This window comes from Bison bison, unplaced genomic scaffold (assembly GCF_000754665.1).
Source record: "Bison bison bison isolate TAMUID 2011002044 unplaced genomic scaffold, Bison_UMD1.0 scf7180017864174, whole genome shotgun sequence".
In the NCBI taxonomy this organism is placed as follows: domain Eukaryota; kingdom Metazoa; phylum Chordata; class Mammalia; order Artiodactyla; family Bovidae; genus Bison; species Bison bison.
Window position 1 is genome coordinate 2821461 of NW_011494746.1, and position 27855 is coordinate 2849315.

Genomic DNA, 27855 nt, shown 5'->3' on the forward strand with positions numbered 1-27855 from the left:
ACCATTAATAATGCTGGAGAATTGGGGTATTAAGGCTGTCTACACAGGTATAAATTTGAATGATAACTTAAGTTCAGCTGTCTTTACCATTCTCTTGTTTGGTAAAATTAGAGAATATCTGTTACTATATTATATATAGAAAAATAAACACTTTGCTTTTTAAAAAAACTTTTATTGAAATATAATTTTTATGGATATCTGAGTTTGCTTTTTAAATACTTTTGAGTTGTCCCCTACACACATGAAATGGTAATACATAGTTGCTAACTTTTTAACATGCATCTTGATCATTGTTTTGATAGTAGGCCGTAGCCTAAGTCTAGCCAATTTCAAGAATAGGCTGTGTATTTACTCACTAAACTTGCTTATGGTTCATGAGCTGGATGGAGTTAACTCTCTTAGTTAACCTGGACATTGAGGAATATAATACATTTTCTTTTTTGTTTTTACTTTTAAAGTTGAATTATAATTTACTTACAGCAAAGTATAGGAATATTGAGTGTGCAGCTCTGACTTTTCCGCAGTGTATACATCCAAGTAACCATCATTCAGCTTGAGATATAGTAGATTTCTAGTGTCCCAGAAAGATCTTTTGTGATCCCTCCTAATCAATAATCTCTACCAAAAGATAATATCTATTTCCACTTCTATCACCATAGAGTAATTTTCTTATTTCTGAATTTCATGCAGCTAAAATTGTGTTGCTCACTTTTATATCTGCTTATATTTTATATACTCAATATTTGGCCTGTGACAGTTATCCATGCTGTTGCATGTGACAGTAATTCTTTTCTTCATTTTTATATTTCATTGTATGAGTATGCCTAATTTCTTCTCCAGCTATTATTGATGGGTATTAGGTTATTTTAAGTTTTGGAGGTATTACAAATAAAACAGTTATGAACATTTTATGTGTATACACATATGTTTATGGGCTTCCCAGGTGGCTCAGTGGTAAAAGAATCAGCCTGCCAGTGCAGGAGACATAGGAGGCATGGGTTCAACCCGTGGGTCAGGAAGAAATCCTGGAGGAGGAAATGGTAACCCACTCCAGTATTCTTGCCTGGAAAATCCCATAGATGGGGGAGCCTCACGGGCTACTGTCCATGGAGTCATAAGAGTCAAACATGACTTAGCGACTGAGCACACACACATGTATATACATGTCTGGACTTATACCTGGAAGTGGATTGTGAGTCATGATGTATGCACATGTTGAGCTTTGGTAGAGACTGCTGCACAGTTTTATGTGATCGCAGTCATGCCTAGCATTTGTCAACCCCTCCCTGTTGTCAACTTTCATGTTCTTTCTTTGTATTCTGTTGGAATTAAGGAAAAAATTTCCTTAGTTCATGTCTTGAGTTAGTTCTTCTTGCTACTGTATTTTTAACCCAATTGCCACATGAAAAGAAATTTCTAAATGTTATATGGAAACTATATGACATTTAAATAGCTCCATTAAAAATTTAGAGGAAAAGATTCTGCTTATCATAATTATTTTGGTTTCATTCTATCAGTCACCAGAGTTCCTGGATTTACTAATGTAGCCTTGTTTTTGCTTAAAGGAATTGTCTGAGTATCAAACCTGCCTATTGAGTGAATTTTATCAATCTCTTAGGCAGAATTTCTATTGATTTAGCTCTTCTATACTCAGATTACTCAAAGTTGTTTTGGGTGTGTGAAGTGATAAACTGTTATTATTCCAGCATTTGGTTTTTAAAACCTAGTTAAAGTTGGCAACATTATCTCTCTTCTTCAGTTTGGGCACTGTCAGAATATATTAAAAGATAATTTACATGTATACATGAATATGTTGTTTGAGTTCTTTTCTTTTAACAGTTATATAGAGAAGGTATCAACTAAAATTTTAAAATATACATAAACATATAGTATAAGCACTTAAGAAACTTCTCTCAGTTCCATTTCTGCCCTTTCACCTGGTTGAATATGTATAAATGTGTTCATATGTGTGTACACACAAAAAGTATATGGAACAAAACCTTACTGACCTCAGGTAAGTTAGAAGGAAGACTAGTCTTATTTCATGAGGAATACTAGGAGCTGGCTATAATTTTCTAAGAAATTTATTTATACTAAAATCTCAGTTGAGGAAGATAGTTATGGAGAACTGACAGACAATCCATTTGTTCCTATAGATCAGTGATTTTACAACTTGATGTCTAAAAAATTATCTGGAGAGCTTGATAAATACTCAGACTATTGGACTCCACTCCTTGGAGTTGGTGATCTAATAAGTCTAGGGCGGGACACAGGGATCTATGTTGAAATCCCTACTTCACATCTGCAACCTTGGGCAAAGTAGTTCTTTGCTTTGGTTTCCTCTTCTATAAAGTGAAAATAATCTGCTCTCCTCACAGGGACATTGTGAGCATATACAGACATAAGAGGCTTACTTGCTTACTGCCGTGTCTGGCCTCAGTGAGTGAGCACTTAATAGAGTAGCACTTGTTTTCATTTCTTTGAGCTGTATGCTCCCTTTATTAATGAAACTCAACTTCTGAACACCATGTAGACCTGTTCTTATTCCAGGGTCCGTGCATAGCCCTGCCATGTCCAGACTCCTCATTAGCAAGCGAACTGCTGGACCAAAGGAGGGAGGAGGAGGAACTGGGTTAAGTAGCTTGGGGTCCCCTCACTGCTACAAAGCCAACTCAGGGCTGCCAAAAGGCATGTCATTTTCTACAAAGTGTCATTTTTGTCTTCAGAAAATAGCAGTGATGTTTGTAGAGTTGTGGTAGAACAGATTAACTATAACAAAAACTATTTCATTAATGGTCTCCTTTTTAAAAATCATTTCTAAACATTTTTTTTAAATGGAGAAAATCTATTCCCTGAGAAGTGTAATTGATAGAATATTGCCTTTCTGCATGGGGTAAATGTAGTTTTGATCATTTTTGATTTTCCATGAATTGAACAAATAGGGATTGTTCTAAATTATTTTAATCATCAGATAAATATTAAATATGGAAACTTGGAAATTTTTGGAAACAAAGTTATGTTAATGTAGGAGTCACAACATTTTTAAGTGATATAAATTGTGGCTAAGAGATTATATCTCTTCACTGAGACAAGAGTGAACAGTTCTTTCTCTGTAGCATATTTTAGACATTCTTGCTCAACAAGCCATTAATATTGAGAATTAGATGCTGTTTTTATTAAAAAGTTCCATACAAAGTATATTTTTAGATAATGCTTTCATTCTTATCCCTAATGCCTCATAGTCTATGGCACCTTTTAAAGTTCCTATTGCTCCTGAAGATTAGAGAACTTGAAAAATTTTCAGTCAACTAAAACATAGCCTTCAAGACTCATAATATGCAAATGCAAAAAACTCAAAATTGTTTTCACAGTAGGTAAGACTTCAGAGCCACAGCCTTACTTACTTGCAGTTTTTAAACAAGAACATTGTCTTTCCTTGATAGTTGTTAAAGAGCTTTATTATGCTCCAGATACTTGATTTAAAACTAGCGGAACAATAATAATTATATAGGATGTATGGATGTATGGAGATTATTTGAACAACAGTTATACAGAGGTACAACATATTTTGTATACAGCGTGTGGTTTGGAATTTTTCTTTTAACTTTTTAATCGTATTTTATCCAAAGTACTTTGTATATGACATTTTAAAATACAGTCAAAGCTAAAGATTAAAGTCCTAGACTTCTTTAAGTCTCAAATTTGTAGTATATAGTTCAGTTTTATTTAACCTTAAATACTTTTCCCATTACTTTATCATTTTCTTTATTTAAGCTTATTTATAAAGTGCAGTTTCAGTAATACAGAACTCAAATCCAAAGTATTTTTAGTGAATGAAGGTGACACTGATTTCCTGTTGGCAAATGTATCCCCTCAGTGGTGTTGGTGGACACGTATTGATACAAATTCTTGAGTGGCACAGTATTAAATGATCTGCTCAGTGGGCCAGAGTACTGTAGTTTGTAGTCATGGACCAGAAGGAAGGTAAGAAACCCACAGGAAATCAGATCCTTGGCTTTCATTCATCAGACATTTACTGAATGCCTGCTGTATATTCTGAGTATAGAATAAGACACTGTCCCGGCTTCACGGAATTCCTGTTACTTCTAAACAGCTGAAGTGGTGCTATTTGGCCTTACATATATACATTTTGCACTTTCTAGTGGATAAAGTGCTTCAGATTGCATGTGTTCTCAGTCCCTTGGTGTGTCTGACTCTTTGCAGTCCCATGGACTGCAGCCCACCAGGCTATTCTGTCCATGGGATTACCCTGGCAAGAACACTGGAGTGGGTTGCCATGCTCTCCCCCAGGGGATCTTCCCAACCCAGGGATCAAACCTGCATCTCCTGCATTGCAGGCAGTTTCTTTACTGCTGAGCCACTGTGAATTAATAGTAAATGTGGAAAAGAGCCATAAACCTATCTTTCTTACTCCAGTTGACATTGTCACCATTCTGAATTGTTTGACTTTCAATTATTAAGAGATCTCAACATGTTTTATTTTCTGAATCTAAGTTATATATTAAAGTATGATAAAAAATCATTAATTCAAAGTTAACTAAGTTAAGATTTGTAATCATTAAAACTGTAACTGGCATGATTATTGAAGAAAGAAGTTGCAAGTTACTAGTACAAATAAGAGGAGAAATGCTACACATAATATAATGAACTGTCAGGTTGCACATATTTTAATAATATTTACATACAAAAATATTATAATACACAAATGAGCAAAGTTCTGAGTTACTCTCTCTGATAGTACTAACTACATGACTTCAGGCTCTCTGGGTTTTCCTTTATATGTCTGTCAAATGAAGAAATTGACCGAGTCGCAAAGCCCCGGGCCTGCTGCTGAAGCGTGAGGCCCACTCGAATTCCGTTTGGAGGCTCCTTTGAGCTCGCGGAGTAGACATGAGCAAAGCGCACCCTCCCAAATTGAAGAAATTTATGGACAAGAAGTTATCATTGAAATTAAATGGTGGCAGACATGTCCAAGGAATATTGCGGGGATTTGATCCCTTTATGAATCTTGTGATAGATGAATGTGTGGAGATGGCAACTAGTGGACAACAGAACAATATTGGAATGGTGGTAATACGAGGAAATAGTATCATCATGTTAGAAGCCTTGGAACGAGTATGAACAATGGCTGTGTTCACCAGAGAAATCAACGCTTCCATGTGTCCCCTCTCCACATTTTACTACCAGAAAAATTGGGTTGTGTACATTTTCTTACTTTTTTGTTAAATAAACTTTTGTAATTAAAAAAAAAAAAAAAGAAAGAAATTGACCTATATGGTCTCTTAATGTCAATCCTAACACCAATAAGCTTTAGTGATTCTGAGTTCAGCAAGGCAGACTCATTACAATTATGTGTCCCCCAAAATGCTTCATTCAGTATTTGAAAAGTCAATAAAACTGTGTCTTTTAAAGACTGTTTTATCTTTCAGCATGTGACTTTTCAGAATAACTTAACCTTAACTCCATGTTCCAAATTAACATGATTTTATTATTATACTAGGACTCAGAAAAGAACCTGGTTTAGTACTTAAAAGATATGTCAATGAAAGTGATTGATTAAAGTAAATAAAAGCTAGGTATTCACTCATTGTGTGGTACATGAGCATTTTGTTTAAACCACCATGATGAAAACTTTCCTTGTAAAAATACTTGCCAAATTAATAATTTTGATAATTAATAATTTTGATCATTTGATTAGATTATTTTGGTTTCCTTCTGAAATACATATTTATCATGCACTATGGCTATAGAGTAAAGCCTTGTCCATGTGTCCTCAGATTTGTGAGTCTTGTACAAGATTGCACTGGTACTTTATTACCATGTTGTAGAAATTTGTATTGTGATCATCATTACTGAAACAGCTGTAGTGATTTCCATAAACCAACTGTTGTTTTGCTAGTGTCAGCTTGTCCCTTCGGCATATATTTAGGATGCATTACATTGCCTGATTGTGGCTCACTGTTTGGACTTGGCTGAATTATTAAGTTGTGTTTGTTTTATTTTTGTCTTTTTTCCCATAGGTCAAAATTCTGTGTCACCAGTTACTGGTCCAGGTGTGTGACCTACTCAGGCTAAAGGACTGTCACCTCTTTGGACTCAGTGTTATACAAAGTAAGTCTCAGTCCCGTCTCTGATGGAGTTAGCCAACTCTCCCTGAGGAAATGGCATTTTATAGCTGTAACTTAATTGAGCATATTGTTATGTAATTATGATTGTCAAAGTACTTGTAATCTTGGCTTTTAATCTAGTATTCATATTTTAAACTCAACTGTTGTGTATTTCTTCTATGATTTAGAATTTTAGGTCTTGAATTTATTATGGTTTGAACTCAAAAACTGGTTCCTCTTTACAAGTCTAGATTTTATGCATTTGCTCTTTTGTGTTTTAATGAACCCAACTTGATTTTTGTTTCTTTGCACTATAGGAAATTACCTTGGTTATTTTTGTAATTTAATTTGTTTTGTAATTTTTGACATTAAAAGACATGTAGACATAATAAATCTGACTTTTCTCTATTCCAATTCTCTTACTGTTGAAGATATAGTATAACAAAGTGATCTATTAATTTACTCTTATTTTCTTTTTTCCTTCCTTTATCCCTTCTCTTTTTTTTCCAGTCAAAACATATAACTCGGAGATAAGGGATCGGTTTCTTCTGTATACTTTACATGGAAAAGATTTTCAAGTAAAGGGCTCCATATAAGCTTTCTCTGCCAGTGACACCTTAGTTAGAGTTAAGTTCCCAGAGTTTAAGTGTAGCCATTCCTTAAAACTTTTTTCTTTCAAATCATACTTTAAAATTTCTCTAATTTAGTCTTCTAGATGCCAAAAAACCTTTCAGATCTTTGCTCAGTTTTTCAAGGAAACCTTTTTTGTGAAATTTTGCTCAGTTTTTCAAGAAAACCTTTTTTGTGAAATGTAGCTGTATTTTGTATTTGGATATGAATTATTTTCTACTACTGAAATTGGTTTCAATTTAAAGGTTTATGGTATCTTGAGAATCTGGTTAGTACCATAAAATGCTCAGATCTCCCAGATTGGAAAGTATATCATGATGAGCTGATCAACAAGTTCAGCTCCAAAATGTGAGCTGTTTTCATTTATCTAAAAAGACTGCTCTAAAGAGGCCAGAGACCGTGGAGAACACGTCAAGAAGAAAGGAACCATCTGTATGTCTTCTTTGGAGAAATGTCTGTTTAGTTCTTTGGCCCATTTTTTGATTGGGTCGTTTATTTTGCTGGAATTGAGCTGCAGGAGTTGCTTGTATATTTTTGAGATTAGTTCTTTGTCAGTTGCTTCATTTGCAAAACCACAATGAGGTACCACTTCACGCCAGTCAGAATGGCTGCTATCCAAAAGTCTACAAGCAATAAGTGCTGGAGAGGGTGTGGAGAAAAGGGAACCCTCTTACACTGTTGGTGGGAATTCAAGCTAGTATAGCCACTATGGAGAACAGTGTGGAGATTCCTTAAAAAACTGGAAATAGAACTGCCTTATGACCCAGCAATCCCACTACTGGGCATACACACTGAGGAAACTAGAATTAAAAGAGATACGTGTACCCCAGTGTTGATTGCAGCACTGTTTATAATAGCCAGGACATGGAAGCAACCTAGATGTCCATCAGCAGACGAATGGATAAGAAAGCTGTGGTGCATATACACAGTGGAGTATTACTCAGCCATTAAAAAGAATACATTTGAATCAGTTCTAATGAGGTGGATGAAACTGGAGCCTATTACACAGAGTGAAGTAAGCCAGAAAGAAAAATACCAATACAGTATACTAATGCATATTTATGGAATTTAGAAAGATGGTAATGATAACCCTGTGTGCGAGACAGCAAAAGAGACAAAGATATATAGAACAATCTGTTGGACTCTGTGGGAGAGGGAGAGGGTGGGATGATTTGGGAGACTGGCATTGAAACATGTATAATATCATATGTGAAACGAATCGCCAGTCCAGGTTCGATCCAGGATACAGGATGCTTGGGGCTGGTGCACTGGGATGACCCAGAGGGATGGTATAGGGAAGGAGGTGGGAGGGGGGTTCAGGATTGGGAACACGTGTACACCCATGGTGGATTCATGTTGATGTATGGCAAAACCAATACAATATTGTGAAGTAATTAACCTCCAATTAAATAAATTTATATTTTAAAAGAAGAAGAAGAAAGGAACCAACCATTTGCTCTTCAGTTTCTTCCTGTGATAGTGGAAGCAGTAAAAACACAAATGCTCAGCTCCATCTTTATATTAGTACACACCTCAGTCATTCTTTCAAGGAAGAGCCTGGGGGAAATAAGATGCTCTACAGAGTTAATTCTTCTTACTTCAACTACAGGCAGTCTGTTGATCTTTGCTGTTCAGCAAGTCAGTCTCATAAAATCAGTTTTCTTGGTTTTCAAAATAAGAGTTTTTGAGATGTGTTTTTTAGAAGAGAGATTGCAGGATGGTGCAAGAACTTTGGAACAGGCATCAGATGACCTGGTTCTGATTCAGGTTCTACCACTAGCTAGCTGTGTGGCTTTAGACATGTCCCTTGCCTTCTCTCCATTTCAGTTTTCTCTCATGTCAAATAGAAATCACTGCTTCACCTGCTTTGCAGGACTGATGTGTGCTTGAGAAAGTATACAGCTCTGGTCAAACTGCTGGATGGTAGAAACACAGTGGTAGTTTATAAGACTATGCGTGTGCCATCATGGCGAGCAGTCTCAGTTCTATTCATTATGTTGCTTCTTCAGACAGGAACGCAAGCCAAAAACAAATCAGTTTCAACAGGAATGTTGTCTGATCTTGTCCATTTCATGTTTAATTGGTACCATAGTAGAAATGGGAGATGGTTTTAGTTCATGTGATAAATGGATTTTAGTAGCATCTTCTTATCTCTCGGACTTCTTCTTTGCCCCTTTCATCCACGCTGGTTGACTTATTATGACATTCATTGACAAAGAGTGGCTTTACCCTTCCTATTCTAGTCAAATGTTTGACTTGTTCTGTCAAACTGCAGTATTCAGTCATGAGTGACAGTGTGGGCATGTGTTATCCTTGGAGTAGTCAAAGAGACAGAGTTTTCTTCCACAACAAGTACATTTTTATGCAGGACTTTCCATGAGCATGACCCCAGGGTGATGGTTAGAGGAAAAGGAAGGAGATAAAAAAAAATTTTGTTTTGAAAACTTTGTACAAGATAGGAATACTTTTCATATGAAATATCTCTCTTTAAAAGAGTCCATTTGGGAAATCTGAAAAATTTTGCACTTTTTACCAGCTAGTTTTCACATGTTTAGATCATTTTTGCATGAGTTAGTTAGCAGTCTTATTTTCTGCTCATCTTAAGAACATCATTCCCTTGAAGAAATATTTTGGCATCCATTCTTGTTTTGCATAAGATTATTTTCTTCTTCCCACAAGATCAACCCCAAAAGCAGCACAAGTAATGCTTTATCATTTTGACATTCTGGGTTTTATGTGGATAGCGCAGAGAAGGAATAGTATTAGAGACTTCTTTTCACAAAACACATGGGTCAAGCTGCTCACTTGAAAACAAATCGGTTATCATCAGTTTTTTTTAGTTTCTTACATAGCAATTAAGATGCTGTTTCTGCCCTTTTTTATTACTTTGCACTTATGAGATGGATCCTCTGTGAACCAAACAAAAGCATGTTTTTCTAAGACTGAGTAACACCACAGTGTTGGAAGTTAAACTATGTTATAATGACCATGGAAACTAAGTAAAAGCAAGAATAGGAATCTAGTATTTCTTCTAAGTGTTAACATTTTCAGTGATACATGTTCTGTATTGCGAAAGCAAAATAATAATGTCATTAATAGCTATCCCACAGAACCTTGTATCTTTTTACGTTTTCAGTTTTCTTGGTGATATGTGACTTTAGAGTACATTCAGAAAGCTTGAGGCTTTTTTTGAAAAACCCATTTCTTTGTATATTCTTTTCTTTAAAAAAAAAATCTATCCTTTATCACCTGGTCTCCTTTTTTTTTTAATGTGCAGATAATGAACACGTGTATATGGAGTTGTCACAAAAGCTTTATAAGTATTGTCCAAAAGAATGGAAGAAAGAGGCCAGCAAGGTACGACAATACGAAGTCACTTGGGTGAGATTATATTTATCAGCAAAATTATTTTGATTTTTAAAAAAGGTTTATTTTAGCTGTTATACATTAGGAAAACATCTTAACACTTTATACAGTAAAGATTTGGAAAGGGATATGAATTATAAGTTCTAAAATATCACATTAGTGAAGGATTAATAGCTTATAACATGTAGCAAAAGATTTTGAACATCTGCTAAAATAGTATTGGACAATAACTTTTCCATAACCTTGGGATAATGTTTTGAAATGAAAATCATGGGAAAAGTATTTGTTCCTCTTCTTTGGCCACATTAGTTGTCAAAACTGACTGTCTAGAAGTTATTAGTCATTTTAAAATCTGCTTTTACTATCTTTACATTGATATTTTATTACTTTATTGAACCCGTGCCTTGTATTTGCATAGGAGAGCATCACTGGGAATTTACCTAGTGTTCTCAAGATTACCCTCACAAAACAGTAATAATCCCCAGTGTGTAATCCTTGATCCTCCAATTTGTATTTAAGAATTCTTGGAGTAAACTGAAGGCTACTTCAAAGCCAACTACAAAGTAAGGAACATGAATGTCTAAATAAACAAACAGCATGTTAGAATTTGGTATGTGGAATGTCAGAGGAACAGGAGAACATTGTAATGAGGAGCAAATGGTCACCACAGGGGACAGAGCTGGGAGAGGAGCTGGATCTCAGCTAGAACTTTCCACTGGCATTTATTTTTATCTTCCCGTATGTTGTCACTGGCATTACAGTGAATGAGTATCAGATAGTGATGATGCTTTATAACTTCCTGTTTCTGCATGGACAACTTTATACCTACTGGAAGCCCCTACTCATTAGAAGTAGATCAAACCTTTCAATGTTTAAAAAGTGTCTTAAAAATGATATTTGTTGTTTTTGAAACCCACTTTTGAAGTAACTAAAAACAGCCTGATTTTTACACGTGTCTTTGTTTAGGGAATTGATCAGTTTGGACCTCCTATGATCATCCACTTCCGTGTGCAGTATTATGTGGAAAATGGTCGACTGATCAGGTATGAGGACAAGGAGAAATTCCAGACCTTTCATTTTCCACAGTACTCATCTTCTAATGTATCAATTAAGTACTTCTGTTTATTGTTTGTCTCCACCTGCTAGAATATAAAACAGCAGGGAGATTTTCTTTTTTAATTAATTTACTTGGCTGCACAGGGTCTTAGTTGCAGCACACAAGCTCTGAGTTTCAGCTTGTGGGATCTTAGTTCCCTGACTAGGGATCAAACCTGGACCCCCTGGATTGGGAGCACAGAGTCTTAACCACTGGACCATCAGAGAAGTCCCAAGAACAGGGTTTTTTTTAAAAAAAAAAAAACACTTTGGCACACACATGTATCTTCAGTCCCTAAAACAGAGGTAACAGTAGACACTCAATACATATTTGTTGAATGAACGAGTTGTTAGACTATCAGTGAAGTTGTTAACAGTATCACAGCTCACATTTTCTCTTCTCTACATTTTCTATAACAGATCAGTCACTGAAAAGGTACTTCCTTTAAGGAAGAACTAGCACTTTTGTGAAAAGAGGAGAGGTTGGTTAATGCATTGTATTCTTTTCGGGTGGTGAGGTGAGAAAAGGGACAGCAGCAAGAACTCTGTCCTATACAAATGCATGGGTGTTTATATCGCCTGGTTTTCTTTTCACCTTCGGGGTCTTGCTTCTGTTCTTGGCAGTATCTTTAAAGCTAAGATTACACCCAGTGGAGCTATCCTCTGAGAATCTTAGATGCAGTTCGGCGAGGGCAGGTAACTGATTCCTTTTCTGGAGGTGGGTGCCTGAATACTACTCTGCACATGATACAGACCCAGAAGTCACCAGTTCAGAAGCTCAGATTAACATTTTATATGAGGTTACAGTGCTGGAAGACTTTCAGAGGTGATTTTGTCACCTGGTAGAAATTACTAGAAATGTGAACTCTGTTTTTCACTTATTTTAAAATTTTGAGAAACCCTATGTAAAAGGGACAAAGATACATTTAACTAATGAGTTGTATCTGAGATTTGCTCTTAATATTTATATTATTGCCACATGCAAATTAAAAAGTAAAAAATATGAGCCCATAAAGGATGTTTTTAAAGGCAGAGAAACCTTTTTAGTTATTCTCAGTTTGTATAAAATCTTCACTCAGTGTACTTAATTGGAATGGAATGTGCTGGAAAGAAGAAAAATATAGTATTGAGCCATTAATTAGCCCCCTGGGACTAATGAATGTTTCATTAACCCCTATACTTCTGCCCTTTTCTCCAGTGATTAGCTAGTCCAAACGCTGTGTACTCAGCATTATACAAAGAAGTGCTCTGAAAAGTACTCTGTCCCAAGAGGAAAAAAATTACATAAATGCTTTATTTTTAAATTCTTCATTCTTAAACATGATCTTGGTTAAAATAAACCCATATGTTTTTATTATCATCAACTAATGAGCTATGAATCTCAGGTAAACATTCAACCTAAAATAATAGGGAGGCAAATACTCATTAAATACATAACACAAACACACACATTTTTTCCCCCTTGCATTTTTACTTTGATCACTGAGGCGTCCTGTTTGCCTGTGACATTTTTTGGAGCTTGACTGTGTTTTTACCCAGTCAGCACTCTTTAGTGTATTTAATGGGGACTATATTTATTTCTGACCTCAACAGATTGTAATGAGTGCACTATTACTGTTTCCGTTTGTGAGGACTATTATGATTTTGTGGCTGCTGCTGCTGCTTAGCTAAGTCGCTTCAGTCATGTCCAACTCTGTGCGACCCCATAGACGGCAGCCTACCATGCTCCCCAGTCCCTGGGATTCTCAAAGCACGAACACTGGAGTGGGTTGCCATTTCCTTCTCCAATGCCTGAAAGTGAAAAGTGAAAGTGAAGTCGCTCAGTCACGTCCAACTCTTTGCAACCCCATGGACTGCAGCCGACCAGGCTCCTCTGTCCATGGGATTTCCCAGGCAAGAATACTGGAGTGGGGTGCCATTGCCTTCTCCGGATTTTGTGGCATGTACCTATAAAAACACACCCATAAAGTAACATCTGCTTAATTGAAAAAAAAAAAGGATTTTAAGAGAATTTTCAGTTCATTCACTTTTAGAGGGAAAAAAACTATAGTCAAGCAAATTTTTTCCAGTACAGCATATAAATAGAAATATTTTTTAAAGGGCCTAATGTATTTGTAATTTGCTCAGATGAAAAACAAAACAAAAAAGGACACATGACATTAAAACCAGGATTGTCCTTATTTATGTTGCGTGTGCAGCATTGTGGTAGCAAAGTTATTTTAATACAGACAACGAATGCCTAGGCTTCTCTTCTAATACTTGTTCAACGTAGTATTTATTTACCACATTGGAGTGGCATGATTTAGATCTTGTTTCCATCATCAGAATGAATCAAGTGCCGCAGGCCTCAGGAAATGTTGCTTTTGCAGTCTGGGTCGTCTGGCCTGGGGTCCTGTCTCCCTGAGGCCTGAGGGAAGCAGCCATCAGGCAGCCATCAGGTGTTGACACAGCCTCCCCCTCTTCAGCAAGTGAGGCGGGGGAGGAGGAGGGGACAGAGCAGAAGAGCTCCCGTCCCCAGACGGGCAGCAGGATTTGCGCTCTATTTACATGCGTTTAGATTGTTCCATCAAAATGTGAGTTCTGCTTTCTTTTGTTTTCCTAGTGACAGAGCAGCAAGATACTATTACTACTGGCACCTGAGAAAACAAGTTCTGCATTCGCAGTGTGTGCTCCGAGAGGAGGCCTACTTCCTGCTGGCAGCCTTTGCGCTGCAGGCTGATCTTGGGAACTTCAAAAGGAATAAGCACTATGGAAAGTACTTTGAGCCCGAGGCTTACTTCCCATCTTGGGTAGGCACTGTTTTCAGATCTAAAGCGTTTGCTCTAGCACATTTCTAGTTCACTGTTCTAGTTCAATAGAGACATATCAACCCCTAAAATGTCTACCCTCTATGTTAGACACATTGCGAGGCGCAATGGTAATGACAAAGAAACTAGTAGCAACCAGAAATAGTCAAGCTACTCATGCAGCTTCAAGAACTGGGAAGCCAGGTGTTTAATGGCCCACACACCCTCCATGACACCCGGGTACACATTTCACACTTGAGAGCGTGGCACACACAGTCTCTCCACCAACTCGACCTGTACGTGGGTAATGAGGAAGAGGATGGCTGTCCATCCTACAGATGCTGGAACTGGGAATTTGTCAGCCTTCTTTTGAGATTTACTCAGCTTTGACTTTCTTATTTACTCTTAATTCAAGCAGCATTTTTCCCCTTCAGAAGGAGAAAAACACTGTTCTTTAAAAAGCGACATCATTCACAACTTTTCCTGTGCTGAGAAAACAAATATAAGTGAACTGCTTGTGCCTTCCACCATCTCCTTCACTATCAAAGGAGGAGCCACCCCCTTCCTTCAGCAAGAAAATACAGGTTATTTGAGCACTGACTGTCTCAGCCATGTTTCCTCCACCATACTCTGCTGATATCACTTCCCGTTCTTCCTCCAGGTCTCTGCTGAGGCATCTCTCTCCCCTGTATCTTCAGCCTCTACTTGAACTAACTCGGTTCACACCTTCCTATCTTCAGAGGAGGAAGGAGGGAGGGAAAGAAGAGCTGCCTATCTCTCCTTCCCTTCTCAGTAAAGCTTCTTGAAAAAGTGATGTGAATTTGATGTTTTAACATCTTTACTTCGACATGTACTCCTCAACCGACATCTATCTGCCTTCTTTCCTCACCAGCCCCTCCACTATGGCGTTGTCCTTAGGGCCAGCAGTGACCTTTAAGTTGCCAAATCCAGTGGACACTTTTCACATCTTTTCCTGGGTTTCTCTGCTGTGATTGACACTTAGTCACTCCTATCCCAGGAGACCTCCTCCAAATTGATGCTTTTTACAACCACATATGTGCTGGCACCTCCCAAATCCGCTTCTCTCCCTTATGTCTGTAAGACAGATGTTTACCCATAGGCACCTCAAACTCACAGTGCCCCAGATCAAATTTATCTGCTTCCCACCTCAGTTCTGTGTGTTCCTACCTCTGTGTTCATAACCTCAGCCAGTGGCCCTGGTCACCTAGAAACTTAAGAGTCATTCAGGCTCTTCCTTAACACTCTTCTTTTACCTTGCCCCATCTAGTCAGGAGAACATCCTCTAATATAAACCCTTGATTCCCCAGCACTCAACTTAGGAAATAAAATTCTCTTGTATTTTTGTTGCTGTTAACTTCCTAAACATTACTGCATCCCCACCCCAACCCAGGTCATGACTCCTCCCATTTCCCAGGTGCCAGCTCTCGTCAGCACTCACCAGTGGACACTTGTCCCTGCTCCAGGTTTTACTTCACAGCTTGCAGAGAAGTCGATTTTGCTTCTGATTTAAACCTTCACCTGCAGAGTGAAAGCCTGAGTGCCAAACATGACCTAGGAACTTCCCAGCTCATGGTCCCTGCCAGATTTTTCACCTTCCTCTCTGGTTGTCCTGCACCTCATGTGTTGTGCTCCAGCAACACTCAGCATTACTGTGTCTCCACAACTCCTGTAGTTTTGCACTTTGGGCCTTTCTGCCTGCAGCTTCTTTAGCTGGTGAGGCACCCTCCCTGTTTTACCTGGCTACTCCTGCTCATTGGCCCAGGTGTGTTCTCTGGATGGACTGTCTAGGTGCCCAGGGCCCTTCCTCTGGACTCAATAAGACCCTGAACAAAAGTATTTTATTTTCAAATATTCTGCTTATCTCTTGCACCCAGTAATCTGAGTGTTTCTTAAGATATCCTAAAGAACAGGTGTAAACTTAACCTTTTCTGTTTCTTCAGCATTTCACATCATGGTGCTCAATACAAGCTTTTGTTCATGGGCTGACTGTGCTTCAGTTGTTGAAGAAAAACCAGAGGGCATCAAGCTATTACATAGCAGTGCCTGTGGGACCAAAAGTAGCCAGTATTTCCATTCTCTAGTTGTCATCAGGTTCTCATGGACTCTTGGTCTTTAAAGCAGAGCTTCCCGATTAGTGTGCCATGGCACCCAGGGTACTGAGACCAGCTTCCTTGACCCTTGTGATCACCAGAACCACCTATTACATATACCTCACTGCCCTTTCAAATACTATTTTCTATGGGTTATTCGACCTGAAAAAGGTTGATAAGCACTGATTTAAATGATCTCCATGAAAAAGGAATCTAGAAAGAAAAAATCTATAACGAGTTATCAGCAAAACTTGATTATTGGCCAATAATTCATCATGTTTAATTCTCCTTAAAATATTCATAGGAAGAAAAATATGTCAATAACTATAAAAACTGATAAAACTAAAAATTCTCTAATTTTTAAATTCTGATCATTTTGAGCACTAAAAATGCTTTTTGTTCACTTTGCATACTTCTTTCCATCTTTTATAATCTTCATGAAGTCAGCTAAGACTTTTAACTTACCAACACCTTTTTTTTGAGCCTGTAGCTACTGGGCACTATGTATTTTTGAAATCTGAAAGCTTAGACTACTGTCTGATGAAAACTGAAGTCGCAGTAAATTGTAATGAATATTTGAGTGAAATTGTTTTCTCCTAAGCATTTGAGTAGAGTGTTCTTATCAGCCTCTTATGCAAAAACCAGAAATGTTTCTAAGAATTCCTTGCAGTCCTCTGCCTTCTTTGGATTAACATTGAGAGCCTCCCACTTTGTGGCTGTAATTTTAGAAGAGTTAAGTAGGATCCAGAACCTGAAGATGTGCTAACAGTAGCTGTATTTCATGGTACCAATAATTCTGCAAGTATAAACAATGATGTGGGCAAAATTGTGCAAGTTTGCATGGTTTTTCTTTGTTAGTGATTTTAAAGCCAAGAGAACATATTTTTCCCATTTCTTATGATTTTTCTTCTTAGATATGAAGTACTACAGCTAAACTGACTCTGTACCTTCTAGTATTAGCTTGTTCAGCCTAGTAACGTCACAGATGGTCAAAAGAGTATCAGTGTGAGAATTTCCTGGTGGAAATCAGCCAGTTTCAAGGGCCTATTTTCGGTTCTCGGCCTTTCATCATTTGCGGGGTGAGGGTCGTGTTATACTTGAATCCTTCCAACAAATGTTGCATTGCGCTCCCCTTGTATCCCAACAGGTTGTTTCCAAGAGAGGGAAGGACTACATCCTGAAGCACATTCCAAACATGCACAAAGATCAGTTTGCACTGACAGCTTCTGAGGCTCATCTTAAATATATCAAAGAGGCTGTCCGACTGGATGACGTCGCTGTTCACTACTACAGATTGTATAAGGTACAAAACTGCAGTAAGTCTGCAGCTGTATCTTCTTGATCAGGAGAATTTTTTTTTTTTAAGTTTTGGTTGTTTTTAAAATGGGTTTTTAAAAGAATTTTTATTTGAACTGCTGTTTGTCATCATAAGTCAGTCTTGGAGTCAGTGATGTTTTTCTTTGGGCCTGGAAGCAGGAGTGAGTCTTTTTCATGGTTCTGATAATTGAGATGACAAGTGGCTGTAAATTGTGCTTTTGATTTTTCAGTGATTATGAAATAGTTATTCTCCTCCTTCCCAAATCTGCATTTCTGCCTTGGGGAGTAATGTTTACTACTTCTTTGATCAGTAATTATTTAATAAGTGAAGCCACACCTGCATTGTATCCATTAGTAATAAGAGCACCACCACAGCAGCTAATGTTTATTGAGTTTTGTATTTATGGAAACACTTCATATCTATCCTTTTTGAAAAAATACTCATAACTCTATAAGATAGGACTGTAATCTTCATTTTACAATCAGGGATACATACCAAAGATCACAAAACTAGTAAAAGACAGGAGTCAACCCATGTCTGCTTACAAGAACCTTTGCGCCTGAATCACTGACTTTCTTGCTGCTCTCACTCTAAGCTTGTTCGTTCTTTTGTCCTGTGTCCTTGTGTTCTGTGTTCTTGTGTCTCTAGCCTCACTTTTCCATTCTGAGTCAGAGGTCACACATCCAAATAATAACTGGGGCGGGTCTTGCGGAGAATCACTGGCAAAAGTATTCACCACATTCTGTCTTCTCTCCCTCTTCTCCGCCACACTCCTCTCCCTATTCCACAAGTATCTCTTCCATGGTACGAACCCTTCAATTCCCACCTGAGTATTCAAAGGCATATTTATTCTCCAACCAAATAGGATGAGGTGGTTCAGAGTGTGGTCTGTTGTATCCAGCTTGCTGGGATTAAATCCCAGCTTCAGCCCTTACTGGGTAACCTTAGGCATGTTACTGTGCTTTGGTTTCCCCACAGATAAATGGAGATGGTAACAAACCCAATAAATTCTGAGGTTTATTAAAGACTAAAGGAATTAGTGGGTGAAAAGTGCTGAAAACAGTGCCCAGCACACATTAAGTATGATGTTAAATGTGTTTCTGTTACCACTGTCTTTGTTATTATTAGGTTTGTTATCTCTGCTACACCCTTGTGGTAAGATAAGCATAATTAGGCCATTAGAGACTGGACCACAGATCGGTTATATTGCTGGGTAATTTTCTTGGCTGGTTCAAAAAACTTAAAAAGAGAGCAAAGGATGTTATTTTTTCCCTTTTCATGCCCAAGAGATGCTTTGTTAATGCCCTGTCATCTTTGAAAGGCAAAGACTTCCACAAGATCTCTTCAATTAAATTCCTAAAAGTCTGAGTTCTTGTTTTTCTTTTAAGAGTTCATTGTGACACCTCAACTTATAAGAGAAAATGAAAATTAATGACAGTTTTGACAATAAGTTTATATTTTAAAATGTATTAGAAGTATGAATGATACATTGGAGAGAGTATGGCTTTAGAATCAGATCATCAGTTAGAAACCCTCTGCTGGCACTCACTCTTGCTGGGATCCTGGGGGTCTGTCGCTGCAGTACTGGGCATCTGTTCAGTGGGAATTATCCTATACATGCCACAGGTCAGGAAGGATTCAACAAGATGATGAATCTGAAATGGCCAGATGGCATGCCTGGCACATTAGTGAGTGCTCAGTAAATATTGGTTGCTTTCTATTTGCTACAGAAGCTTTGGTATTTTTAAGAATCCTATTAAGAATCCTTTAGTAGATAAAGTAGATATCTCTAATTTATCTTTCATGTAAAAATTAATTTTTCAATTTGCTCAAAGTGTGCTACTTTTACATGGCATAAAAATCACTCTGGCCTTCTTAAAACAAGATAAAGCTAACGAACTGAGGTGAAGAAACAGATTTTTTTTCCTTATGGAGAGAATTTTCATTCTTTAAAGAAATTGTGACTGCCATTAAAAGTGCTTCATTTAAGACCTGTTTATAAAATGGAGACAGGAGATAGGAAATTTAAAACAACAGCAACAACAAACCTCTGTACCTCTTGCCCAGTGATACATACCTCATACACACACAACCAGCATTTTTATGAACACAGTCTTATTTCTGGAAGCAATCAGAACAGCCTTGAAAGGGATATTGGCCTAAAGTCATAGTGATGAATTGGTTTCTCCTGTTAAACCTATACTGTATGTGCCTTTCTTGATGTAAAGAATATTAGTGGGGGGAAAAAAAAAACAGCCCCAGTAGTGAATATAGGCTCTATCTACTATGCCAGCTGAGGATACATTTTCTAAAAATACTTCTTTTCATGATCATGCAAAAACTGGCACTGAACATAATAAAGAGCTGTACATACTCATTTTTTTAACTGAGAAATCTCATACTGAATATACTTTAGTGACTTAGCAATTTTATTTTCTATTTTGAACTTTACATCATACAACCACTTGTTACAAATAGTGCTTAAAAGCTGTGGCTAAGTACAGTATTTTTCCCTTATACTTGTTGTGGTGTATTTTTTTTTTTTTTTCAGTTTATGGTTTAGCTGGTTGAATGTATATCATATTGGCAGGTGATAATTGAACTTCTTAAAAATAAGTGCTTTTTCCAAACTAACATAATGTAAAGCTTTATAGCTTTCAACTATCTTCATGAGAGAGCATTAACTATTCACTTCAGTTCAGTTCAGTTTAGTTGCTCAGTTGTGTCCAACTCTGCGACCCCATGAATTGCAGCACTCCAGGCTTACTTGTCCATCACCAGCTCCTGGAGCTTACTCAAACTCATGTCCATTGAGTCGCTGATGCCATCCAACCATCTCATCCTCTCTTGTCCCCTTCTCCTCCTTCCTTCAATCTTTCCCAGCATTAGAGTCTTTTCCAGTGAGTCAGCACTTTGCATCAGGTGGCCAAAGTTTTGGAGTTTCAGCTTCAGCATCAGTCCTTCCAATGAATATTCAGGACTCATCTCCTTTAGGATGGACTGGTTGGATCTCCTTGCAGTCCAAGGGACTCTCAAAAGTCTTTTACAACACCACAGTTCAAAAGCATCAATTCTTCAGCACTCAGCTTTCTTTATAGTCCAACTCTCATATCTATACATGACTACTGGAAAAACCATGCCTTTCACTAGACGGACCTTTGTTGGCAAAGTAATGTCTCTGGTCTTTAGTATGCTATCTAAGTAGGGAAGCCCATTAACTATTCAGGCTTGCCTCTAACTTTTGTTTCAGAGTTGGGAGATTTAACCAGTTTTAAATACGCAAAATCTACTGCACCTCAGAATATAACTATGACATTATATTCAAGATTCTAACATCTGAGAAAAGGTGTTAGAAGGTTAAAAGGGGCTTCCCAGGCAGCACTAGTGGTAAAGAACCCACCTGCCAATGCGGGAGATATAAGAGGCACTGGTTTGATCCCTGGGTAGGCAAAATCCCCTGGAGAAGGGCATGGCAACCCACTGTGGTGTTCTTGCCTGGAGAATCCCCGGCTACAGTCCATAGGGTCACAAAGAGTTGGATACGACTGAAGTGACTTAGCATAGCATAGAAGGTTAAAAAAAAAATTGATGTAAATGTAGCAAATAGTCTTACCAGAGTTCTCAGTAACACACGAATTTAGAATATTGTCAGATATGAAAGTATAGTAAAAACATTAAAACTCTGAAATCTCAGATTTAAAAAGTAGAAAATATCATTATTGATTTAATATGTACCCATGATTTTCTTGTATCTTACAGGAAAAAAAAGGATGCAGAAAGGCAAAGCTATTTTAAGTAAAAAGCTTTCTAATACTGAAATTTATCTTTCATTCTTTAGTGCTGAATTGTTTCTTATGGAAGAAAGATACGCTTTTTCATATAATTTTATTCCTACAGGATAAAAGGGAAATTGAAGCTTCTCTGACCCTTGGATTGACCATGCGGGGAATACAGATTTTTCAGGTTAGTTAATGGGGAATAGGTGTCAAATGGTATCTATCCACTGTGTCTTCACTCTGACAGTGTGCCTGCCTGGTCCTGTGCTATGTCCACTGGTCCTATTTCCAGCCATTGATTGGTTACTACTTCTTATTTGTCCAGCACAGATGTGGATAATGTGGGATAGACAAAGTGAAACAGTCTGATCCTTGACATCAGTAAGTCCTCTAGAACAGGAAACAGCAAACCAAAGATTGGCCCACATTTATCACTCATAGATCATTAATATCCAGACATTTTTCTCTGTGTGTCATTAATTTTTAGCATTCTTTTTTTTTTTTTAATCATCTGGTGCATCTGTAACTATAGAAAGAAAAATGACTTTGTGATAAAGTATCTGACCCAGACGTTTTAATTTCCGTTACAATTTCTGATAAAACTCATCTGTTGAGTAAGCGGTTCCTGTCATCCTTCTGCAGGTGGGATGGTGTTATCATCCCGCCATCAACAGGGGAAAGAGGAGGTCTGTGAGGCCTGGGAGAGTGCCTTATCTTTGGTATAGGCAAAACACCCAGTTATGAACGTCTGAGTGCCTTATCTCATCTCTCGAATGCCTGAGTCTTCTGGACTTTTTATTTAAATTTAGAGATGGGCCAGAAGGGAACAGATTACCTTGAAAGGCAACGTCGTCACTGAGGAACCCAAAGTGGCAGAGTTGTATCATTTCTCTTTTAATTACTGTCTGCATGTCTCTAAAGAGAGTTGGGGACCTCTTTCAGATTTTAATTACTGTATGTATTTTAGTTTTCTGGGAAAGAAGTTAGAGCTATTTTAGAGTATCTGTCAGTTTCCTCGGTAACTCTATGTGCATAACTTAGAGTTATAAGTAACTCATCATTCTTTCCACAGAATTTAGACGAAGAGAAACAATTACTTTATGATTTCCCTTGGACCAATGTTGGAAAGTTGGTGTTTGTGGTAAGTTTAAAATAACTGACTAAAATACTCATCTGTTTGTTTTTGTGGATTTTTGTTTTTTAAACAAAATATTGTTTCAGGCACAAAACTTGATGTTTTCTCAAAATTGAAGATGAAAATAGTTAGCTTTCTTAGATTCTTATGCATGCACTGTAATTATAATCCTTGCCACTTTTCAGTAGTGAACCTGAAATCACAGAGTCTTACAGCAAAAGAAATCACCAATTTTAATTTGTGTGTCTGGTCCCCACCACTCTACCCTAATTGCAGAAAAAATGTGATGGGAAAAGTTCAAGATGAATTCATCAAACAGAATTATTTTAAAAAATGTACAGCAAAGGGATTAGAAAACAGAAAGCTGTAATCAGAGGGTAAATTATTCTTAGCTTGGGGGTTGGCCCGTTCTTTTGGAAGTTAACTTCTCTTGAATAGAGAATAAAGAGTGATATAAAAAGATGTTTCTATTAATATCTGTCTGTTGAAAATCATCATTATAAGGAAAGGGCTACAACTCTTAACAGGAAAAGTACTTTTGTTTTTAGAGTATTGAGAACAATACACTTTCTTTGGTCAGAGCAAATTCTTATTTTTTCCCAGCTGTTTCACTCTTTTGCCAGCTGTATCCATTTTGAGGAAGAGTTCAAAGAATTACAGTTAATTATATGTCTTTCTAGTGGTCATTAAAATTCATAATTTTGCTTTGTTCCTAAATTACTGGAAGAAATACACAAAAAGAGGAGGAAGATAAGGATTAAGACACGTGCTTCTTTCCAGCAGGAAGATGGCCTATATAAATAAAGAGCTCTATTGCCAGATCGCATTTGGGCACTGATCCCACACTGCCCTGTGAGTTAAAAGACCTGTTTCTGACTTTAATTCCTTGGGCACAGTTCAATCTGATTTCACTTTACTCATACATTAAATGGGGCCTGAGCTGCCTCCTCCTCACTGGCTCTTTCTCCTTCAAGCTTTTTGTGAAAGGAGTGGAGTTATTTGTAAATGAGAAAATTATTAACCGACTTGCCCCCTTCATGTCTCCAATTAAGTAGCAATAAAATACATTTATAGAAATTGAATTTTTAAGGGTCCTGCACCAAGTGGTTCCTGAATCTAGTTGTGCATCACCTTCTTCTGAGGAGCTTGTTGAGATTTCTGGGCCTCACCCAGGAGATTTTTGATTCAGCAAGTCTGGGGCAGAGACTAGGAATCTGTTTTGGCAAACTTCCCAGATGATTCTTTTTGCAGCCATCCCAGCCCTGCCTAGTTGTATGACTCTGGGCATATCACTTAACATTTCTGTGCCTTGGTTTCTTCCTTACAAAATGGGGAATAATGGACCACCCCCTTGGGCTTCCTTAGTGGCTTAGATGGTAAAGAATCTGCCCACAGTGCAGGAGACCTGGGTGCTATTCCTTGGTCCAGAAGATCCCCTAGAGAAGGGAATAGCTACCCACTTCACTATTCTTGTCTGGAGAATTCTGTGGACAGAGGAGCCTGGTGGGCTGCAGTCAGTGGGGTTGCAAAGAGTCGGACATGACTGAGTGACGAACACTTTCACTGGCCATAGACTTGTGAGGACTGAGTAAGTTAATACATGTTTAGTGCTCATGAAGTGTAAGTTACAAGCATTCTATCATAGCATTGAGATCTGGTGGTGGTTCCTTTTAAAATGGAAAGTCAAGAGGTAAGAAATTCCATCCATGTCTGAATTGCTTTGTGCTGACTTTCAGTGTGTAGTTAAAATACACCTCCCTCTTTGCTTTACCTGTCGTCTCCAGCTGAGAATCACTGTGTCTGGAAGACTCCTTTCTGTAGTCCTGCTATCCTATTCATTGTCAAAAAAGTTAAAGGAATTCATAATATTCTGTAACTGGAAGGAACTTTGCCACACCCTCTCCCTCAATTTCGGAGAAGGCAATGGCACCCCACTCCAGTACCCTTGCCTGGAAAATCCCATGGACAGAGGAGCCTGGTAGGCTGCAGTCCATGGGGTCGCTAAGAGTCGGACACGACTGAGCAACTTCGGGTTAATGATCCCAAACCTGGTGAATGAGATTCCTCCACTGACAGAGAGATACTTACATACCACTTGCATATCTTATTTCTCCTTCCTGTCTCATCCCTCCAGCTATCCATCTGGCTTCCAAGTCCCTCTTCTATCTGACTAAAGAGTTTTTCATTTTTTTCTAACCCCCAAATAGGTATCTTGTATTGTTTACTATCATAACTCCTTGTTTATTTCCACCCCATAATTTATCATAAGCTGTAGTTATTTTATGTGTTTATTCACCCTCTTTAGCACCAGATTGTAGCAACAGGAGGGTAGGGACTTGGTCATATATGCACTACTGTTTTCTCAGGAACTAGAAAAGTGTTTGACATCTTGTCAGCGTTCAACAAATATTTGAATGCATTACTCTTCTAGAGCTTGTGGTCTTGTTTACTGAGTTAGGGTGTTGGGATTACATTTGAGAATGCTTTCATGATGGCCTTTTCTCCATTACGTAAATAGCCTGGCCAGCCAGAGAAACCACAGATGGAACCGGAAGACCCTGGCTTGGCATTTCCCTGAATTTTTGGTAATCCTCTATCCCATGACATTTTTGAAAGGGAAGACAGTAATATACCCCTCAGGGAACTTTGGATGGAGCCTTAGGCATCTATTTCTGAGTCTGTAGTTTTCCTTACTTACTAGGAAAGAAAGTGGACCTTGACACATCAGAGACTTGTCTTCCTGACTTGTTCCTTCCCTCCACAGGGTAAGAAGTTTGAGATTCTCCCAGATGGCTTGCCTTCTGCCAGGAAGCTCATCTACTACACGGGGTGCCCCATGCGCTCCAGACATCTTCTGCAGCTCCTGAGCAACAGCCATCGCCTCTACATGAACCTGCAGCCCGTTCTGCGCCACATCCGGAAGCTGGAGGAAAACGAAGGTATCGCAAAACCTTGGCCGGGAAGCAGGTGGTACTTTTGCCACCCGTGGCCCCTTACTCGACAGCTGCCAAGAACTGGGGCTTTAGTCTCCTGAAGAGTGGGACCTGGGGACCCCCAGCCTCTCCAGGTCCCCAGCAGCGTTGCTTTTTCCATCTCAGCAGTCCTGGAAAGCCCACCCACAGGCTGGTCAGCATATCTGAGATTATCCCTGCTATTTAACTGTCCTAGCAAACAGTCTCTTTAAAGTTTCCCTGCACTCAACTTGAAAGTCCAGAAAGCCACTACGTGGAAGCACAGCTAAGGTTTATCTGCTTACCAGCTTTTATCTGCATCTCAGAGTCTTGTTTATACACTGGTCCACCTTGGGGCTGTTATGTACAGGCTCTCTGAAATTCCTTGCAGTGTGATTATTCCTTATGTTAGAGTGACAGTAAAGGTGGGCCACAGAATATCTCCAGCCTCTTGTTGACAACTAGGAAGCCCCTTGTCTGGCTCAGCAAGAAAGACCAACAAAGGAGAGAAAAGTTTACAATTGAGGATCTTGTTAGCCTGTCCTACTGGGGCACGGGGGCGGTTTGCTGAGACACAGAACAGAGCAGTGCATTTGGGGCTTCAGAGTTCTGAGCCATGAGAGGGCAAGTCTTGGTGAGGAGAGGAAGACGAGGTGGAGGCTTCTAACAGTAGACTTCAACTTCACAGTATTAACCTGATGGTTAGCTCTTTATCTCCTGTGGTTACTCTGTACAGCACACTCCAGTTTCACACCCAAAAATGCTACTTTGCATATTTGGTCTTTCAGTGTCTTCAATTTTTTTGCAAACTCATGTTATAGTAATTGTTGGTAATTTTATTAGATTTGATTTGGGGTATTTGCATAAATTAGGATTCAGATTCATATTAACTTAGGTCCATGTCGGAAACACATTTTGACCTCTCAGACGTCACATTCCCTATAGAAACAAGACAAGTACCTGTCCTCTCTTAACAAACAAAAATCCTTATAGAGGTTTAAACACAATCTGATGGATGTTTCTCAAAAGCTGCCTCTCAATTTAAATGAGGCCCAGTTTGGAGATGCCATTGTAATTTAAGTAGCAATTAGAACATGAATCATTTTCCACTGTCTGCCACCAAATTGCATTTGTCTTTGGAGAGAATTAGTCTCACTGTCTAGTGTATTGGCTTCCCCTGCTGCCAGACTGCCAGTTCTTCCCCATGATGACTTATCAGTATAACAAGTGCATGTATCTGTCTGACGCTGACATGAAGATTAGGAATTTAAATGGGCAGAAGCACCAGGAAAGCTTGTGAGAATAGGTGACTTAGGTGCAGAGCCCATCATTTGCCAAGTTGGCTTCATTCCTGAATGGCCAACTCGCAACTTTGGGAAATTCATTTATTCCAGCAGCTCTCTGCCCACAGCATTTTAGTAAATTCTTGTTTAGGTGACTGTAATGTGAGCCCCTTGTACCCTGAAAGAATTAATGAACCTCCCCTATAGGTTCTAAAGAAAAATTACAAAGAATGTTGAGTTCTTAGGGGAGGGCTTTGTTATCACGTGCATGTGAGGGCTTATGTGAATGGGGCAGTGAGATTGACAGTGATGCAGATTGGATCTTTGATGTGGGTATGCGTAGATACATTTTGCAGATATGGCTTTTTTTTTTCTTCCCTATCTTTACTTTCTTCTGCTTAGAAATCCCTGCAGATCTGAAGAAAACCTGAAACTAAGTTCTTTTGGATTAACCTTGGCCTGAATTCAGTTATTTCACCCACACTTAAGGATTGCAACATTTTAAACAACAAAAAAAAGCTATTAACATTAGCCAAAGTCACAGCGTGAAAAGAATCTGTATTTTTCTTAATTAGATTTCATCTAGTGTCACCTTGTCTGAAACACTATTTTTGCATTTTGTAGTAAAAATGATCACAAGAATCCTATTGTTTAAAAAGAGATGGATAAAAAATGCTTTCTGTCATTAAAATCTTTTTTCAACTCAGTTTTACTCGATAGCTAGGGCTTATTCTTAGGTTTTGTGTCAAGAGGGTGCATTGACTTGCATTATGGTCCAAAACAACACGAAAAGTTTGGTGTTCTGTGGGCTTTTACAACAGATGATTGCATTGTTGACACCAGTGATTACTAGAGGGTGAGCGGTTGCATTTTGTATTTCTTAAAATAAATTTCAAAATTATTTCAACATTTTCCTCATTTTGTAACTGATCGGTGTGAAACTCCTTAAATGTTTGCAGAAGGTCTAAGAGATGAAAAGCACGATGACAGGAGCAGAAGCCGGCACGTGGAGCACCAAGGCTGTGCTGACATGTTGACACGAAGAAATTCAGGCTAGGCTCTTATTAGCTAGAAGACAGGTTGGCAAAGTACTTGTTTTCTAGTGACTATGTGTGTGAGTATAGAATAACTAGTTTACTCCAAATCTGTCAGAAATTTGGGAGTAAAAGGGCTCTTTTTAAAGATACAGAAAAGTTTTTTTTTAATTATTAGAGCCGCTGTTATCAGTTGTCTTAGGGCTTAGGACTTTTTTTTTTTTTTTTTTTTTTTTTTCCCT

The 27855-nt window shown here is 38.3% G+C and overlaps 1 protein-coding gene and 1 pseudogene across 3 annotated transcripts in view; both read left to right on the forward strand.

Annotated features, from left to right (window-relative positions):
• Positions 1-27855, forward strand: part of FRMD6 (FERM domain containing 6) — an 88947-nt gene that overhangs the window by 48180 nt on the left and 12912 nt on the right. For 2 of the 3 annotated variants that reach the window (XM_010842266.1, XM_010842268.1), the window contains 8 exons: positions 6042-6132; positions 10036-10139; positions 11091-11167; positions 13822-14008; positions 17264-17419; positions 21332-21397; positions 22283-22351; positions 25110-25284. In XM_010842266.1, coding sequence (XP_010840568.1) covers positions 6042-6132; positions 10036-10139; positions 11091-11167; positions 13822-14008; positions 17264-17419; positions 21332-21397; positions 22283-22351; positions 25110-25284 — 925 coding nt within the window. The remainder of the gene's footprint in view (positions 1-6041; positions 6133-10035; positions 10140-11090; positions 11168-13821; positions 14009-17263; positions 17420-21331; positions 21398-22282; positions 22352-25109; positions 25285-27855) is intronic. The other variant, XM_010842267.1, reaches the window with a different exon arrangement.
• On the forward strand, positions 4851-5257 carry LOC104990262 (annotated as a pseudogene).